The 21249-nt window shown below is 32.0% G+C and overlaps 1 protein-coding gene across 2 annotated transcripts in view; it reads left to right on the forward strand.

The window, feature by feature from the left end:
• The window catches only part of LOC145277832 (mitochondrial carnitine/acylcarnitine carrier protein-like), a 77522-nt gene that overhangs the window by 55707 nt on the left and 566 nt on the right, over positions 1–21249 (forward strand). For both annotated transcript variants that reach the window (XM_080129747.1, XM_080129746.1), the window contains exons 5-8: positions 7207–7327; positions 8870–8942; positions 19351–19460; positions 19656–19780. In XM_080129747.1, the coding sequence (XP_079985873.1) occupies positions 7207–7327; positions 8870–8942; positions 19351–19460; positions 19656–19780 (429 nt within the window). The remainder of the gene's footprint in view (positions 1–7206; positions 7328–8869; positions 8943–19350; positions 19461–19655; positions 19781–21249) is intronic.

The raw sequence follows: 21249 nt of genomic DNA on the forward strand, positions 1-21249 counted from the left end.
GCATTCAATGGCTACACCCCAAATTAAGCTCTCCTTTGGTAAGGAGGCAGGTAAATACCTGCTCTCAAAGCTATATTTAAATACCACTATAATACTTAGTTTTGTTCATGAATAGACACCCACTGTATGATACCATGTGCCAGTTTAAAAACAATTGAAATTTGTACATCTGAATTTATAATTCATGACTTATGGTAAAGAGATACATCAAATTTGACTGCATAATCAGAAAGAGCACACAATTGCCAATAAGAGTGCCATGAGAATAGTTTGAAAAATAAAAAATGGTGGTGAAATTACCGAATTTCTTGAAATGTTGAGGTCCGTGATTTAGCCCAGTTTTTCTAAAGACAAATTTTGGCACTTAAAATTCTCATGACTTTTGAACGACTGATGGTATTGACATAATTCAAACAGTTTTAAGCATCTTTTACATCGCTCTTTTCATACAAGTTGATAAAATAACAATTATCTGAAAAGAAAAAAATCAACTTGTAATGCTAATCATGCACAGCACCTCTTGGTCAGTTGTATCCTCCCGTCAGTCCATCTTTTAATAAAGCTGCATGCAGTCAGCAACCATCCAACCACAGGGTAATGACCAACCCATATCCCATGCACTGAGAAAAGTTCTCACTTGGTTAGGCCATCCTTGACTTCAAGGATTTTATTTCCCCATCCAAACATCAACTTTCTTGCCTTGTTCTGCTGTAATTTCAATCCTAGTATTGATAGTATCTCCCCCTTTCCGCAATCATTCCTGTTTCATCCACCAGTACGTCATCGATATAAGAGAAGATGGCTCTTTTCTCTTATACTTTCATAGGAACAAAACTCACCATCATACTTTGATTCATAGGATAACCAATTTATAATCAGGATTTATCAATTTTTAGGACCGAGGTTGCATGTGCTGCAACTTTACTGAAGTCAAAAGTAGGAGTGTATCCACGGGATCAATAAAGGTAAACTTAACTGCATCATTGATTAATAGGAAGGTTTCACCAATCTACATCCCTACATAAAAAAAATAAAAATTGAAATCCAGAAAATAACGATCCTCAACAAAGAACACAAATTAACATGACAAACATTTATGTATTACGAATATTAGTTTAAATTATTCCAACATAAGTGTTTTCTTGTGTGGAATGTTCATAATGAAGGATTAATGATATGAGGATTTTGTGAGAATAGCCAGAAGTTTGAAATCACTGATATTTTTATGATCAGTGTCACACATGGCTTAAAGTTAATGTGGCTATTTTCTGAGAAAAACAGTCCATAAGTCAGGTAAGTGAATGTGTATGTTCATATCGTAAGAACAGTAGTTTGAAATAAAATTGTTTAAAAGATTTAATTTCTCGTTTGATGTGGTAATTTTCCATGATGGGAATTAAAGTTCACGTACATCGCATGTAATATCAGGGCAGGGGTTTTTAACATCCTCGGTGACCGAGTTATTCTGAACATGTGCTGTTCTTGAGAAATCAAAGAGGAAACTACTTTGATTTTTGGCAGGCAAATCTTTAAATATAGACCTTTTCGAACATTCCAGCCTATTCACTGTATTTCTACGCAAGGGGGCATAACATAGTTCTTTTCGTTTTATGTATGCATGTGGTTACATCAAGATGTCATGTATCTGCGTGTTCTTTATATGCGTAGGTGTTTGAGCAGTGATCACTACGAAATGTTCCTGCCGGGCATTTATTTTGGCCAGGCATAGCGATTGCTGCAAGACTCCCCTCCTAGACAAGAAGTCGATCTAAGAAGAAAGAATGCAAATACTGCAAATATTTCACTGGGTGTAAGTAGCAAAATGGAGTAGATGCTTTATGTGTCTGCCAGATTTGGTGGAAAGTGTATTGTTAGGTGTGGCTTAGGTATTAAATTCCACACACGTTGAAAATGGCAGTATCTCCAATATGGTTGATGTAAGAGTGTCTGCCTCCATTGTATCGCGTTAAACAGGCATTGATAATCGCTGCTGGCAATGATGTTGGTAAAATCCTGTTGGTGGGTGAATTGTCTAACATGCTGGCTACTGGACCGCTAATCTGTAGGAGGACCATGTGTGGTGCTAATTTGCTGTAGTCGGAGTTCGATTCGAAGGGAAGCCATGCTTTCTTTCATTTTCGATTTTTGAGCAATTATTGACATAAATTGCTAGTTTGTAAAGAGGTTTGTGTTTATGCATCGCTGATTTACTGACGTCATATTAGAAAAAGTTATTATTAAAGTTATTTTCTGGTACACCTTTGCTGTTCTTAAATTACAGTTTTGCTTTTAAATTTGTTAAATTCTGTTTAAAAAAACTTTTTAAAATTAATCTTCAAAGTTTGTTTCTATGTAGTTTATTTTAGTATGCATATCTATAACATTAAAAGAAATTTTTTCACTTTTAAAATTGTTACTTCAATGAGGAATTGGCTCTGTAATAATTACTACAAAATCTGCATGAATTAAAATATATTAAGCATATTTTACAACTGGCAAGGTAGAGTGCCCCCATGTTAGTGTTTGGAATAAATCCAGCTCTATTTATAATCATTAATTTAAATAATTATTTTTTTTACTGGTTTACTAATAATGTGCCAAAAAGATCTCGAATGCTAAAAAATCACTAATTATCAAACATATTGACATCATATCCAGTTTAAGATTTTACATGTTGGCATGCATGGAACAACTGTTTAGAAATTGATTTTAAAACCAGCCTATCTTTCGTCAGATCTTTATTTGCCTCTCTTTCTCTCAAATTGGTATTTATCAATTCTTCCCATGTTTGCTTTAGCCTTCTCCTATTTACCAAACTTGCTCCCTCAACTGTTCTACATCTACTAACCCAAAAAATCTCATCCATTCTTTCAATGTAACCATACCAACAAAATCTCCTATTCTATACACATTTCTCTATACTGTCCAGATGTAATCTTCCTCTGATGAGATGTCTTTAAAACATTACACATCCATTGTATTGTTATATTATTTCTCATCATGCAATACATGTCTTCAACCCTCACTGACCAGGTTCCACTTTCATACACATATTTGATAGATTCTTCTCTTGGTCAACAGTGGTAACGTTTTTTTAGACTGACAGGCAGGCACCTTTATAAATGAAAATTGTTTTCCATTTTTTTTTTTTTTTTTACCCCCAAACAAGGCATATTACCACTTGAAATATAAAAGGGTTATTATTTAGGATCATGTCTATCAGGGGATTGTGAGAGTTGAGCAGTGAGATTTTTGTTCACATTACATTTAAACTTTTTAAAAGGGAAGTAGGAAACGCAAAGGAAATTCCAAATTCAAGCTGTCCAAGAAAAGAATCTATTAGAGTAGAAGGCTTTCCGGCATCTATGAACTTCAATAGCTACTTGTCATATTAATCAGCGTATGTATGTATAGAGCATAAGTGCTATAAGTTCATTAGCACATATTCTGTTAAAGTAATTGTAAAACACAGGAATGCAATATTGTAGCAATGGGACAGAAGTTGGAGCTTGGCCGAGTTTGAGACTTTTTTGAATCGTGTCTAAGACTAGTGATAGATGCTCCAGCCCAGATGTGGCAGCAATGCTCCATGCATGGGCGAATTGTGGCTTTGTATTAGTGTTAGGAACAACCTAAAAAAAATAGTTACTTCTCTTGAACTGACAAGGAAATGATCACCCTTGGATGTAATAGGAATAAGTAGGAGTTTGGCCATGATATTTTGAGGACGAAACACAAGAGATTTACATCATTTCATATCCAGTGATTTAACTATTATAATCTCGCTTGTAAGTTGTTGAATTAATTTGTTAAACGTTCTCCTTCATCCTCGTATCATTTTTATATGACAACACATTTTAACAATCGTAAGTTCGTAACATAAAGATATAGGATGCTCTCTGATATGGGTAATTTTCTAGCATAGAAGATGGAGCCCACCTTCTTTGCAGCAACCTCGGCAATATTATCAATGTATTTGTTTCAATTTATATAGCCTGTGAATGTTCGACTAAAGAGTGTGAAAGATGGGCTCTCAGGTATTTGTCATAGCAATCATTGGTTCAGAAGGATTTTTTTGTACTTGTTAAAAGAAGTTAGTTTTTTAACATTAAATGTTACCAACCAGTTACAGTTCTATTCCACTACAGACTGAAGGTGGCTTTCTAGGGTTTCTGTCATTGCCTTGGATATGTGTACATTCGTTTTTCCCTTATGGCTATTATAGAGTGTGTCATCAGCAAATGTACTCATCTGCGACAATTTTATTTATATAGAAGTACGGCTATCGAGGATAACTTCTATTTTTCTCTACTAGAAAGGATCTGATTGTGTTGAGTATTCATTCAGAAATACCATATGATTTAATTTTCATGAAAGCTTTTGAAATATCAAGTTCTAACCTCCCCTGCCTTATCTAGTGTATGGTATGTGTTCGAAGATGATTGTTAAAATATTTGTAGTAGAACGGGCTTGCCTAAATGGGCAAAAAGAATATTAGCATTTACAAAAAGATAAACTAGTGCTTGATTGATTAAAGATTAAACAATTTTAGCATAACATGGGAGGAGACTGACAGGGTAATGACTGAGCAGGTAGGTTCTTTCACCAGAATTCTTAATACTAGTACAACGGAAGCAATTTTCCAGTTATCAGGGAAGCAAGACTCTGCTAAGCATTGTTGACAGGACAGAGACTAGCATTTCTTAATTAATATGGCAGGGATAAGATCAGGCATTTATGCTTTGGAGATGTCTAGGTTTTTTATGGTATCACAGACATGAGGTGTGATTTTTAGATCTAAATGTCAGCAAAAGTAAATTTGTGAGAGTGGTTTGAAGGGTCTGGTAGAGTTGGAGGCGAACTGCTGGGTAAGCAGGTCAGCTTTCTCTGTTGGTATGCAAGCAACCTTATTGTTGTTGGAAGGGAATTTACAATCCTATTATAAATTTTACAGAAATCGTGAGATCCTATTTTCTGCAATTTAATACATTTCCTGATCACTTCAGTATGCCTTCTCTTGGTTGCAGCTATTTCACTCTTACAATTATTTCTAGCTTCTATAAATTTTTGTCAGTTTGTGACAGATGAATTGGTGGAATACATGCTACCTATGCACATTTTAAAGTGAACAATGTACTTCAGTGTCTGCTGTGCACCAATCAGTTGTGGACTATGGCCATTTGTTATGCAATCTTCGGGTAATGTAATTAAAAAAATAAGGGTTGCTGATCATCACGATCTAGGAGGCGGGTCGGAAACGTGAGTGTTAGGAAATGAGCCATAGATAATCTATATGTGCTGCCACCAGCTGCATCTGTAACTCGAAAGCAAGCTAATTATGATGGTGAGCATTAATACCATGTATTTAAGAGAAGTGCTGCATCTATACTGTCATAGACATGATTGATTAGGGGGAACGTTAGAGAGAAAATAAATTACTCAGTATTGTAAACACTGAAACTCATAAAGTCATCTTATTCTAAACTGTTAAGGGAAGGGTGTAACAAATATAGACTCAAAGTCTGTGCATATGTAAGTCCTTAAACAGAAGATATTCTGTCACGTTAAAGTAGTCAGAAGGGATTGGTTTCACTTAATGCTAAAATATCCAGGAAGTTTATTAGGAGAAAAGATTCTACATCTCGGTTACTTCTAAGCCACATTTATTTAAAATATTTGAATGCAAGCCTCAAGGGTGGAGGTAAAATGATCTTGTTTAGGTTGTCTTGTCTGTATGCATTTTTTGCTTTGGATGTCATTTCATATAATTTTTTTCAAATTTAGTTTGAGAGTAAAGTGGGTTGAATGAAGTGGGTCAGTTTGATGGAAAATATGCACACACAAATAGACTATTAGTCAAATCTTGTCTTGATGGTTCTGACCTCAAGAAAGCCAACTAGAGATAACTGCAGGATCTCTTTCCATGTGCAACATGGTACTACAACCATCTCTACATTGTACTACTGATAATAGAGCAGCCCTTTTAAACACTGTCAAAGAGTTAGGATTCCTGTACTGTCAGTCAGGTTGAAGGTATATATAGATTTGACAGTTTGCTTGGCTGTAAATGGCAGCCAAACAAACTATACTTTCAACCTGTCAGACAAGAGCAACCTAGACTAGTCATATGGACATGAGTGGCAAGCAAGTGTCACAAGTTGTTCAGTTCAATAGAAGAAAAAATAAGCAATGAGAGAAAGATAGAGATGGGGACGGTGTTTGTTGTCTTACTCAAGAACCAAGGCTAAGCACTTGGTGTTTCTAGTGAGTCTCTGATTGCAACTCTTTCCCTGGCTAATAGACGAAGAAGGAATGTAAATAGAAGAATGTTGTATCATTACTACGTTAGAATTGATTTATTTAGTGCAGCCTATGTTTTTTTTTTTTTTTTTTTTTTTTTTACTAAAACTAAAAAGAAAAAGTCTGGGTTGAATAAATCAATTATAGCATAATATAGTTTTTTTTTATTTTATTATTATTATTAAAGTAAAGTGCTTTATTTTTGCAAAAATTTTTTTGGTTTTAAGTTAAAGTGTTAAAGTTATAAATTTTGAGTGAATTTTTTGAATGTTAACATAAATCCGTTTTTGTTTTTTTTCCCAACTAATGACACGGTATAAAAGTTGCTGAGCTGTTTATCAATAAACAGTTGAAATAATGCATTGATAGTAAAATGTTGAGTTTTGTTTTTAATTATTACACTTGTGTTAGTTAATTAGATTATCTTTTCTTTTTTTTCTTTTTTTTTTTTTTTTAATTCTAAAATTTTTTAGAATTTCCCTAAATAACCTCTTATTCTTTTTTCTGACTGTTGAAATTAAATTAGACTTGGTTAAATTATTTTCTGGGAGAAATTAAAAATTCAATCATATTTTTATTAATGTGAAAGACGGAACCATCAATGACTATATATGAGAATATGACTAGTTTATATTTATTATAGAAAAAAGTTTCTCCTCTTCTAAAAATTGTTAAGCTCACATTTGAATAAGAATTAAATCTTAGGAATCTGCATAACTGGCATTTACCTAACTCCATTTCATTTGTATGAGTTTGTTAACCCTTACCCCTGTTTTTGATTTTTAAAATATTTCTAAGTCTCTTGAACTTATTAAAGATCCGAGGATTTTTCCATATTCCGAACTCCTGCTGGGATGCGTATTTTAGCTTGTAGATATTTTCTCTAATTTATTTATTTTATTATAGATTCAAGCTGACTCTAAAAAGGCTCCTAAGTATACTGGAGCAGTTGACTGTGCCACCAAACTCTTCAAAGAGGGTGGTATTAGAAGTGTCTATAAGGGTACAGGTGCTACACTATTGAGAGGTAAGATCCAGTTTAATATTGTATATATTAGAATAGTTAAGCTTTTTAAGTTTTAAAGTAGGTGTCTGGACAGTTAAGAAATAGTTATTTCTAATCGATCATAAGAAAAACCATTTTTATTACAGATTTTATGATTAACACTACTGCTTATGTTAATATCTTTTTGAAAAGTGCAATTTTTCAGAGAAACAAGTTTTTGTACTGTAATATTAAATGAAGTACTGACATCTGTAATATAGATGAGGATATGGTTGAAAAAAAAAAAAAACAGCCGACTTTAGCAAAAATTGCTTATTCTGAATCTCATAATGAAATTCATGAAATGTCTATTTGTTTTTATTTATGCAAAACATTCAACAAAATTTCTGCATTAATTGAAAAGCTTGTTATTTAAACCATCAGTGAATAGTTTTTGTGTTTCAAACTAATTTACTTAAATTTATTTATTTTTCGTAAATTTTATTTTGTATTATGCCTGATTTAGATAGACTCCTTAATATTATCTTTGTTTTATCCTGCTTTATTTATTTGGAGGGGAGGGGTAATATATTATTGTACCCATATTTGTCTTCATTATTTTTATTCAATCAGTTGTAGCTTTGATAAAAAAAAATAACATTTAAGATTATTCAAAATGTGCTAAAACGAATGCCATTCATTTGCATCTAATATATAAAATAAGTAATCATATAATCCCCATAAAGTGATTGATCTAACTCCTCACTCTTAAATTCAATCTCACTTGTTGCCATTAGTACTATTTGGGATATTAAGCTGTGCTTTGTCTAGTTTTAGAGATAAGTCAAGGTTATCTTTTTACAGGTTTTTGAATTTAGTAGCAATTTTAAGTTTTGCTAGTTCTAACTTCAATACTAGATTTTTTTTACAGCTTTCACATAGTTCTGAAAAATAAATTTCTCTATTTTCTGTTCTTTTATATATATATATATATATATATATATATATATATATATATATATATATATATACTGATAGTCAATTGTCTGCATTCAGATAGTATTGTTAATACTTTCATTTTGCTTCTTTTTTTTTGGTTTTTAACGCCAAAATGTATTGAATAAAATTTGTCGTATTTTTTAATTCTTAATCCAAATCCCCTTTCCTGTTGATCTCCATTGTTTCCTATCACTATAGCCATGTGCAGCAGATTCCTCTTGATGTCCATCTTTTTCCTTTAATTATTCCTCTGTTGTCCTTACATGCTCAGTCCATCTGTTATTTTTATATATATATATATATATATATATATATATATATATTTTATATCATTCATTTCGGTTTTATGTCAGCTTGTGAAATGATATTAAACATGTTCACACCATTTTATGTTTAGCCACTGCAAAACATTAGATTGACAGAACATGCCCATTAAAAACATGTTTGTTTTGGGAATTCTCACGATGTGGTAAACTTTGTCTTAAGTTGTCAAGATAAACACAATCTTTCTTTTAGAGATATTTTTCTTTTTTTATATATTTTAATTTAAAAAAAATATATTTGATTTATTTTTTCTTTTTAAAGATATGCCTGCCTCTGGAATGTATTTCATGAGTTATGAATGGATGCAGAACATGCTTACTCCCAAGGGTGGAAAGTAAGAAAATAATGTCAATTATATTCATTAAGTGTACAAAAAAGTTTCCTGGTTTTTCTTTTGAGTATTGTACCTCACACACACTTTTGTTTACTTTACATTAGTTACAGAAAGTAGGGAAAAAATGCAAGAAATAATACATGAAAATCACAGTTTTGTTTGTTTTTTTTTTAACTTTTGTTTAATTTATTTTGTTCAATTTTGTTTGACAAAAGAAAATGGTTGAAAAAAATACAACTTTATTTTTCACTTAAAAAAAAAAATAAAACGGAAATTGTTATGGTAGATCGTTTCTTATTTTCGTTATATATATATTGCTTTTTTTTTTCTTTTTTTTTATTAAAATGTTTTCTTACATATTTTTTTACTAAAATGTTTTCTTCCATATTTTCCTTGAGTAGCATTGTTAGGCTTTGAGAATCGACGACGCTCAGCAAATTCGGCGGTTGGCATCATGTTCTTAGCAAATCCGAGCGGCCAGTTAGCTACGTTTGGTTCAAATTCTGCACAAAATTTTTTTTTATACAAACATTTTAGTTATATATTTGCAAGCATGTTTCAGCTCCAATTAGAAATCAGTTGAGCCACTTCATACTTTTCCTAAGAAAAATTTCAAATATGTCACAAGAAGTCTGATTGCATAAATATAGATTTATTTTCAATCTCAAATATAAGGGTTGAATTTTCAGTCAGGAAAGGTTTTTAATTTATTGTTTTAGTCCTTCATTGGAAAATTATTTTGTCAGAAAGTCATTTAATCTCCTGCAATGAATAAATCAACTTATAAAATGAAAACTTTTTCAACATTTTTAAGATAAAAGTATGCACTATGTACAACTTTTATGCTCACCAGTAAAACAGTTATGACTAAAGCATGTTTCTAGTCCACAATAGATTTTGTCCCAATTTAATAATTCTAATTCTTTTCCTAGTGTGCACACTTTCTCAAATCTGTAACCCCACTGAGAGTAGCGAAGGCTTTTGCCATGATCCAATTCAGTCCGCTTCCGTAACCCAAAATCACCACTTTTCAGAATTACTTTGCATAATTACTTTGCATATAGCCAATTTATTATTTCTACATATTAATGTCTACATGATACATCACACTTACAGTCATTTAACAGATGCTCCTTTTCTTAATGATTTGATGAATGAAAATATTAATGCACAATGCTAGTATAGTTTTGGAATAGGAAATAGTAAAAAAAACAAAAAAAAACAGCTCAGTTTTCACTACTATGGACACCTTTGCTTACCCATAACATAAATACAATATGTTAGTTAGACATATCATGATAATTTATTACTTTCCTTATAAAATTAAATGAAGAATACATTCTCTTTACCAATAAAATAGACCGCAAACAAGTTCTCGCATTAATTTATAAACGGTTGACAGATTTCAATCAGAATTTATTATTTTTATTTTTTTTTTTTTTTATTCTTTTTTTTAACATGCCCTGCAGAATATTGACCGTGCTATTTTTAAATTGATTTTTAAGTTACATTTAATTTTGACAATATCTTTTGCTTATGTTACAAATGCCCCTTCGTTGGGAACGACAGAATTATGTAACAAAAAGAAAAAAAAGGGGAAATAAATTTTGGTCCTCAGGTTCGAATGCATGTGGTATATCAAACAAGAGGGGAACACCTTTCTCAGACCAGTGAAATAAAATAGGCACAGAACCCAGAGAAACAAACGTGATCTTAAATTTTAAATCAACTTTATTAAAAAGAAAATAATAGGCTAAGGGAGGGAGGGAGTGAAAAAGATGAAATCAAACAACAAAAGAAAAACAAATCATATATATATATACTCACACACACACACATGCATACACGTACACATTTTATTTGTTTTTATATAAGCAATAATGTAACTAGTAATTAGAGATACTGGGGTCTTGGTGTACTCACGGTCGTTGATTCTGCCATGTCCTGTAAAATAAGGGCAATCGGTGAATAAATAATGGAGATATCACATAAAGTGTACACGGAGCCCGTTTATACGAAAGCAAAGTTTGTAATGAAAATATCAAGATTATCTGTATGTGTTGTGCTGTTGTCCTCGCCTCAACTCTTATACAGAGTGACCCCCCCCCAAAAAAAAACGGGCTCCGTGTACACTTTGTGATATCTCCATTATTTATTCACCGATTACCCTTATTTTACAGGACATGGCAGAATCAACGACCATGAGTACATTAAGACCCCAGTGGGAGCTGGGACAAAGAATACACTGTGTTAAATTTTACTACAAGACAGACTTGTTTAAGAAAAACCCAGGACAGTTTCATGCGTCAGTTCGAATGTGAAAAGGCTCCATCCAAAAGCAGAATTCAGAACTGGGTGGGCCACTTCGAGAAGTATGGGACTGTGGCCAAGCCACTCGGGATGTCCCAAGAAGCAAACAGCCGAGCTGGTCGAAAGAGTCTCTCCAGCAGAGTCCAAAACGCTCTGTGCATAAGCGAAGTCATTCCCTTGGTATGTCCCGTGAGACTTGCAGGAGAGTGCTGGTGAACGATATCAGGGCTTACCCATACAGAATACAAATGCTGCAGACCCTTACAGCCTCAGACAAGAAGCAGAGGAGGGCTATGGCAGTCAAGATACTCAAGAAGATTGAGGAGACACCAAGTTTCCTTAACCTCCATTGGACCTCAGATGAAACTGAAACCCACTTCCATCTTGATGGAAAGGCTAACTCCAAGACAAATATCTTCTGGGGGTCCTCCAGACCCAATGAAGTAGCCACCAAGCCCCTGCACTCTCGCTAAGTGCACGGTGTGGGCTGCAATCTCGGCCAGAGGCGTCATCAGACCAATCTTCATTGAAGAATCTGGCGCAGCAGTGACAGTCACTAAGGAGCGGTATGTGGAGATCCTCAAAACCTTCAAGAGTGAGCTCCAGACCATCTACCCATCACTCATGAGCAAGTTCTGGTTCCAGCAGGAAGGAGCAAGTTCTCACACCTCAAACCTGTCCCGAGATTGGCTGAAAGAGAACCGGAGGCCGAGTGATCAGTCTCAAGACTGATTTGAGTGGGCACCCTATAGCCCGGACCTAAGCTCCCCAGATTTTTTTCTTTAGGGCTATCTTAAGGACAGTCTACACAAGGAAACCCAAAACCATCACGGAGCTCAAGGAAACTATCAGAGAGGAGATGAGAGCCATTACCAATTCGGTCTGTAAGAACGTCATGGACAACTTCGTACTGTGTCTCAAGAAATGCACGGAGCTAAATGGAGGTCATCTAGAACATGTGCTGTAGAACGGAGAAAAAAAAGGCCAAAGATCCTAGTGTTTTGATGTGATGTTTTGAATATAATAAACTAGTTATGACCAAAGTTTCATTTCATTCGGACAAAACACTAAGAAACGGGGCCTACTTAGAGTTGGGGCCCGTTTTTTTTTGTCACCCTGTACTATAGAAATGCTATCACTTTTAGTACGACTTAACTAAACAAGGAAAACGGAATTAATAATCAGCCTAAACTTTAATTTTATCTTTTTGTTCTAATTTAAATCAATAGTTTTCTCGACTATATTAAAGCACTCTTTACCATAACTTTTAAATCGCCAACTCTAAACTCTGACTAGTTTCAACCTCTCACAACCACCAAGTACATTATAAATTTAAACAGTAAATATGTATCGTTATATAACATAAACTTAAAGACTAACTCTGAAATATTTTTATTTGAATCTACTCCAAATGTTTAAAAACATGTGCATATATATATATATATACATACACACACCTTCTGGTCAATTATCTAAACTTTTATATCTTATTTTATCTTTTTCCATTTACATCTATTTTTTTGAAATCCATTATTCTTTGCATTTTGATTTTTGAATTTTACTTTAAACACTTTCTTCCCAGTATTGTTAATCAATATAATTATTATTAAAAATTATCATTTTCAATTATCATAAATATTGCAGTCACTAACGTGTTTATTCCCCATTACCTTCTATTTTTAATTATCATTATTAGAATTAAAGTAGATGATTGTATCTAAGCATCGAGATAAATTATACATTTTGAAATTTTGTTATTGCTATACAACTTTCAAAGCTTCACATAGTAAATAAGTAAAAATGCTTCACATAGTAAATAAGTAAAAATGCTATGATGAGAAATGGGAGTGAGGGTGGGGTGAGTGTATAGGGAAAACATGCCTTAAAATCACCAATAAATTATTTATGGTTTCCCTTTTTCATTCTTCCTCTTTCCCTTTTTTCCAGTCTTCCTTTTTTCTTTTCTTCTTTGCTCCCTTGCGTCTTTTCCTTTTCTTCCTTATCTCTTGACCTTTCACTTATATAGCAATACCAGACACCATAACGTCGGCGCTGGACAAGGCACACACGGCTTCTTAATTTGATACTCATAGTACATTAATAAGTACATTTCTCCTACCTCCATCAAAATAAAACTTATATAAATGGATTCACAGTAAACTTTACTTTAAAATGGTATTTTAATATTTTTGTTGTCATCTGTATATTCGAAGAAATCACTTTTTAAATCTGACTATTAATGATGAAACCTGTCAGCATAGCATGTCCGCTAGCGGTAGATCACTTGTTGCAAATAAGCAGTCAGGGTGTGTTCACATAAATACTAGTAGCGGAAGTTGTACCCGTCAACAACATTTCTAGTTGTTTTGGTTAATTAGAAAAAAGAATTATCTTTGCTTACATGCGTCTTTCCAGTCAAAAGTTAGAATATTTCAAAGTTGACACTTTGTAGTACAAAGATTAGTAAAGATAGGAACTGTGTTCAAACGCTATTTAATAGTGAAAATATTAATTTCTTTTGTCCTAAAATTTGCAATGAATTGAATTAAAACTATTTACGCTAGAGTCGTTAGAAATACTGATGAGTGCTTATAAACAGGACAATTTTTGTGCGTTGTCACACACACAAAAACACAAAAACAATCTGTAAACACGCGTTCGTCAACTAACTTACGAACAAAGTATTCTTTTTATTTTTGTTATTATTTAGAAAACAAGTTTCTAATTATGGACAGGAAGAGAATATTTAAAAAAAAAAAAAATTATTTGAAAAAGAATGATCGACAATGACCATGTTTTTAAATGAGTTAAAACACACTTATCCAGTTAAGTAAAAGAGTAACTTTTATTGGGTTTGTTTTACAATCCACAGAGGTATGAAAAAGTGGTCAAAAATCAAATATATAATAAATGTTCCCAAAGGCACGAACTCTTCTACCTACCTCGATAAATTTTTGTGTGTTGTAAATGTTTTTTCTGTTCAAAAAACAAGTAGTGTCGAGTGTTACAAGAAAAAAATGGCTGCGATGTCTCTTGAAGTTTCGACAATGACTTAAAAGTAAAAAAAATTATACAAAATAGTGGTAGAAATTCACCTGATAATTATCACAGTAACTTGAAGCCGTTAAAAATGAAATTTAATTGTCCTAATTAGTTTAATGAACTTGAAAAAATAATTGTAATCTGTACAAAATTTCCTTTCATTTGATATGCTACAAGCCATATTTTGTTAATTGAATTGTGTCGTGGTGACCATCTTGGATTTTTCACAGTGTAATGATGACAAATGATAAAGTCCATCAGAATAACATTTTGTATGCTGATAAAGTCTTACCTCCCATTTTTTAAACTTTTTTTTTTTTTATAATGGTTCTACTGGAACTCATTAAAATGGAACTTAATTATGCTAATTAGTTTAATGTAGTTGAAAACATAAATCTGATCTGTACAAAATTTCCTTTAATTTGATATGCTACAAGCCATATAATTTGTTAATAATTTCTTCAAATCATGTCATGGTGACATCTTGGATTTTTCATGATGCTATAATGGGAAATGATAATGTCTGTCAGAATAATACTTTCTATGATGATAAAGCCTTACTTACCATTGTTCTTAGCTGTTTTTATGATGTTTCTACTTAAGATTGTTAAAACGAAGCTGAAATATGCTAATTAGTATGCTAATTAGTCCGTAAGTTACCAAGTGAGATGGTCATAAATAACACCAACCTTTGAACTGAACCTTTATGATAATATATTCAAAATTTCAACATAATATCTTAAAAAGATCTGAAGATACAACTTTTTAAAGATGAATTAGTCTGTAAATTGTGCAAATTTCCTACCATTTTGAGTCACAAGCTTATATGCATTTGAATAGGAATGACTTGAGGCAAAATGTCCAGTGAACCACACATTTTTTAATACTTTAAATGGCCATAACTCCAGTTCTAATGGGCCGATTTAAAAAAACTAAAGATGGTATTTCTTTGGGTTTTTTTTATGCTATTTTCAATAATGCTTGATTTGAGTTTAGTAAAGAAAAAATGGTGTGGTATTGCTACACTAATGTATGTATAGTTGTATACAAGAAATATAGTAAGTTGTACATTTTCTAACCACATAAAAATTCTACTCAGATTAAAAGCATTTTTGTAACTGAATAACTGATTAAATCTGAAACCCCTTTTAGCAGAGATATGTCAAGTTAACATTCCCCTGCTGATTGAACCTATATACACTAGTATGTTTAAGATTTAGGGCAGCCATACTATTCTTTCTAGTCTTCCATTACCTCTATCTTTAACCCCTCCCCCACATCCTTTCCCATTCATTCCTTGCACACTCAAATCCGCATCCTATTGGGTCTTATTCATATACAACCAAATCTTATTTTTCTCAACATTTGACGGAACCTCTTGATATTAACTCTGTGACAAGGAAGACCTGATATTTTCATTGCAAACTTTTTTGTATAAGCTGTATCGCTCGAAGAAGTCTCCAGTTACTAGTAAATAGCTCACTGAAACATGCTCATGACTGTGTAGCAACATATTGCTGCTTATGTAAAAACAAATAAAATGTAAACCCTGCTCTGCTTCAGTATTGAGTACTCTTGTATTAACCTCTTTAAACTTCATTATTATGATAATAATAAGGGTGCTTGTGCAGTGTACGCATATGTATTTTAAATATTATTTTCAAGTTAAATTAAATTTTGGGTTTGTATTACTGTACACATAGATTCGAAAAAGTTGTCAAAAAACAAATATATAATCAATAAATGTTATCAAAGGCAAAATAACTTACTTTTCTACCTAACTGGATATGTTTTTGGGGGTTTGTATTATTATGCACATAGATTCGAAAAAGTGGTCAAAAATTAAATACATACCAAATAAATGTTATCAAAGACAAGATAAGTTACTTTTCTACCTATCTGGAAAGGTTTTTAGTGGTTTTACTCACTTTAAAACGTGTAATCGCTTCGAAAATCAAACAATGTTTATTGATATATTTTAAAAAGAAAAATGTCAGCATGCTCGCTATTGAACTCGGTAAGTTTGGGAAAATGAGTTCCAAGAAATTATACAAAATACTGTTAGAAACCCACTAAATGTCACGGTAACATATATTGAGTTTCTAACAGTATTTTGTATAATTTTTTTTTAAACTCGTTTTCTAAAACTTACCATGTGCAACAGCAAGCATGCCACCATTTGCATTTTTCAAATACATCGGTAAGCACTGTATGTTTTTCGAGCCAAATAAACACTTTAACTTAAATAAAAACACTAAAAATCTATCCAGTTTGGTAGAAAAGTAACTTATCTTTCCTTTAATAACATTTATTTGTTATATATTTGTTTTTTCACAACTTTTTCAAATCTATGTGCATAGTTTTTACAAACCCGTTATGTAAATTATTTACAGTTAAAATGTTATAAAAAAACAAAAATGAAGTTTTAAATATATTTCAAAGAAATAAATTATGCCCGATGCTAAAATATTAAAAATTCACTGATCGTTAAAAAAAAAAAAAAAAAAAAAATTGCTGTGAAAAATGCTGACTTTAAAATATTTGGAAATATTCAGTGAAAAGTTTTCTTTATTATTGAAAGAATGGACTGAAAAATATTATATAAAAATTGTTTGTTTTGCAGTAAAAAAAAAAAAAAAAAATGAAATATTCGACTTTCTCCGACAGAAATAAAAGTTCAAAAACGAGTTCACTTACTATATTTTGTTAGATTAAAATTATCCCAATGTGCAATTATAATAATTATTATCCAAATGGAGAATTGTTCTTTCTCTTTTGAACACACAATCAGTAACACATATTGGTAGCCATGGACAATCGGTAGCCATATTTTTTATGCCTGTTAGCGTGACCACGTGGTTGAATACCGGAAACTTTCTATACCTACAAGTTAATCAGGAAGTGACATTACGCTGTCATCTTCACAGGCCTACTCTCTCAATGGTGGTGGCTTTAGTCTATTTCAATTTTTACATCATACATATCTGCTCTTATATTGCAATTTTTTGCTATATTGCAGTGTTTTCATAAAATGTAAAAGTTTTAAAAATATTTTAATTTTTTCTCTAATATCAGTTTATTTTATATGCTAATAATTATGGTAAAAGATAAAGTAAAAATATATATATGTACATTATTGAAAAAATATTAAATTGAAATCTAAATACATAGTGATCTTGTGTTCAAGACAAAAAAGTCACTAACACATGGGATGTGTACTCTGCAACTATTGGTTGAGGGTTAAGAAGCAAAGCTTGATGTTTTGTATCTCACACAAGACATTACCATCAGTGACGACATTTGATTATGCTCACTAGTAACAATTAGAAGAACTGACAAAGCTTGCAAACTAGATTAAGTGTCATCTGAGGAAAAATGTCTTGCAATGATAGATTAGGCAAGAAATGTGACCTGCAGATGTGATCATTTCACCAATAAAACTAAAACTATCACCTGATGAAGAGATGGCTTCAGTTGAAGAGATTTTAATGTTGTGTATGTATGTATGTATATATATATATATATATATATATATATATAATCTTATCATCACTACTGCATGCCTGTCATCACCATTAGTACAAATAATACATATCTTCTTAGATTTTACACTGTGATAATATTTGAAAACAATATTATACAAAATTATTTCTGATCATAAACTCATGAAGTTGCAATTCCAATGAATAATTTTCTTTTTTGTTTATTTTTTTCATAACTGTTTTCTGTTTTATAATGGATTTCAATGTTTCAACATATTTTAAATGTGATTTTATGTATTTTTATGCATCCACAGTGAGGAAACTTTATTTTTTATTGAATAAACTTTATTTTATTTTTAAAACTAGCGGGGGTACCCGGCATTGCCTGGTTGTTTGGAGGTGTGTGGGAGGGGGGTGTAAATTAAAGAATAAGCAAAGTAATAACCCTGTTTAAATATAAAAAGAAAAGCTGTTAACTTTAAAAAATCGGCAAAACCAAAAAAATTTTTTAAAAAAACAGCGAACAAACGTAAACTTCTTTAAAAAAGAAATCGGAAAAACACAAAGCATAAATCAGGGGAAAAAATGGTGGAAGTGTTTGAAAAACAAAACTGGTGTTGCCCGGTTGTTTGGAGGTGTGTGCGTGTAAGGGTGGGGGGGCGGTAAATTAAAGAAAAAGCGAAGTAATAACCCTGTTTAAATATTTAAAAAAAAAAAAAAAAAAAAAAATATTAAACTTAAAAAAATTTGGTAAAACCAAAAAAAAAAACATCAAGCAAACGTAAAACTTCTTTAAAAAAGAAATCACAAAAACAAAGCATAAATCAGGGGAAAAAATGGAAGTGTTCAGAAAAATCCGCTCCAGTTTTTTTAATAAACTACAAAGTGAAATAAGCAACTACGAAATAAAGAAAACCCAAACCGGTGTTCTTTCGTAAATGTCCCTTGTGGATGATCCTGTAACGGTGTTAAGTGGTGGTGGGGGAAGAAGGAATTTATTAGAGAGAAAAGATTTTACCACTTCCATAGATTGTAACCGATTTTGACTGTGAACTCTCAGCAAAAAGAATATAGGAATCTACGATAATCGAGGAAGTGGAGAGGTAATAGGCCTATAACACACCTCTGATATTGTGGTGCAGTTTATGCGTATTACATTTGCATGAAATGTCTTGGTTTTTAATCCTACTAAGGTCAAAATCAGAGGGGAAAAATGAGTTGATTATTTATATATATATATATATATATATATATATATATAGGGATAACTTCATAAGATCTTAAAAAGGAAAACAAACTTTATGTAAAGAATGAGATAATAAGATAACCACCTCAACCTCCACACATCTTCAATCTCAAAACTTTTCCCTGGGCAACACTGGGTTTATTTGTTATTCATCTATATTTATTTAATGTTAAAAAGGTTCAATAATGGAATACAAGTAACAGATTGAAATGCTTAAAAAAAAAAAACTTGTACAAAATAATTCATAATCGCATGCATTTCTATTGTTTTTGTTTTTCTAGTCGTTCTTAATTATTTTCCTTTTTCTTTTTCTATTTCTAACTTTAAGTCGTAATGAGTTAAGTGCTCCAAGAACGCTTGTTGCTGGCGGTACAGCAGGAATATTTAATTGGCTTGTAGCTATTCCACCTGATGTTCTCAAGTCTCGCTATCAGACAGGTATGTTTAAATTTTTGTATCAATTAAATGAAAAGAATTTCTAAATGCAAATTTTTTTTAAAAAAAGATTTTTTTTTTTTTAAATCTTTTGTGTGAAAATATCGCTTCATAATTTATCCTACAATATAGTTTATAAATATGTATACATGATATTTTCTATTAAAAATATTGCAATTTTGTTTTGTGAAATTTTAGCTCCTGAAGGAACGTACCCTAATGGAATCCGAGATGTATTTCGTCAGTTGATGAAAGAAGAAGGAATTCTAGCAATGTACCGAGGAGTAACCCCTGTCATGTTGAGAGCATTCCCTGCCAATGCTGTAATTTACTTTTTCTCAATTTATTTGCAGCATGATTATTGTAATCATGCCAATAGTCATAGAACTGATATTCTTAGAAGTGACACAATATGCAATATAATTTTGTGTTGTATTTTTCTATTTCAATCTTTATTGTAATTCTAAAAGTTTTAACTTTTGTATGCATGTAGATTTTGTTTATAGAGAGCCATTTTTATAGTGGAGGTTCTTGTAATTGAACAACCCTGTTTAAGAGAATACTAGGAATGCATATTGAAACAATTGTCACAACAAAAAATAGTTTGTTTTTTTTTTGTTTTTTTTTTCTTGCAGTTAACTATGGTTCATAGATTTCATCATCACTTGTAAACAAGATGTGTGTGTGTGTTTTGCATAGTGTAGAATATGGTACTGACTATAAGTTTATGTGAGATGGGGAGTTTAAAATGCATGTTTATAGAAACTTATGGCTGGAATAAAGTTACCCAGTCGACTTGAACAGCTTTGATTACAAGACTTTTTATCTATTATCAATTTTAGCACATGCAAAAACTTTAGAGATCAAGTTTACTCAGTAGGAGTTGATGTATTTGATCTTAGAACCAGGAAATGACAAGATTGCCTTGGTGATAACGATTCTCATATGAAGTAGCTACAGGAAGCTAAGCACATTTTGCCTGATAAACTAGTGAGGTAGAATCCTGTAAAACTTCTGAGAAAACCAACAATGATCACAGATTGACAAAGAATTTTTCTTGGAACAACAAAAACAATGGAACATATCATTCAATATTCAGCAAGTCTTCAATACCAAAGACTCACAGGTGCTTTACCTATTCATATGAATTTAAGGTATTGGTTAATGCCAATATTGTCAAAGAATCGACAAACCAACAATGCAAGAGGCATTTTGTTGATTTCTTCTAGAGTTGTCCAACCGTCAACTATAGTGCTATAAAGAACCTTCAATAAAAATTTTCTTCAATTATTGTCAATTTTTCTTGGCCAGGGCTTCTTTTATAGAAGCTTTATATAATCTCAAGTATTAAAGATCATACACTATAATCACATTGACACACCAGTTCAATGTTGAGCCTGGCCAGTACTAGATGGGTGACCATTTTCGAATACTAGGTACTGTATGTACAGATATGTGTAATACATGAGGAAGATCTGGAGAAATCATCTCTGCCTTCAAGGTTACCTTTTGGCAAAGTGTAGTACCTGTTAGCCTCCCTCTGATATTCTGGAGGATTAGCATGCCGGGGATAGATAAAGTTCCTTAGCTCTGTTGAAAAACAAAACCAGATAGAGGGACCTGTTGGTTCTTTAAAGTAATAGTGTCACAAACAAACATTTGCTTCTAATTTGTCATGAGTCAGCACAGAAGCAGTAAGGCTCAGAAAACTGTCATGAGAATGATCATGTCTTGTACAATCTAGAGATAGCAAAACAAAATAAGATCATAGACACTATTGCAGTTAAGTTGA

This window comes from Euprymna scolopes, chromosome 6 (genome assembly GCF_053919585.1).
Source record: "Euprymna scolopes isolate OS-2025 chromosome 6, ASM5391958v1, whole genome shotgun sequence".
Classification (NCBI taxonomy): Eukaryota; Metazoa; Mollusca; class Cephalopoda; order Sepiida; family Sepiolidae; genus Euprymna; species Euprymna scolopes.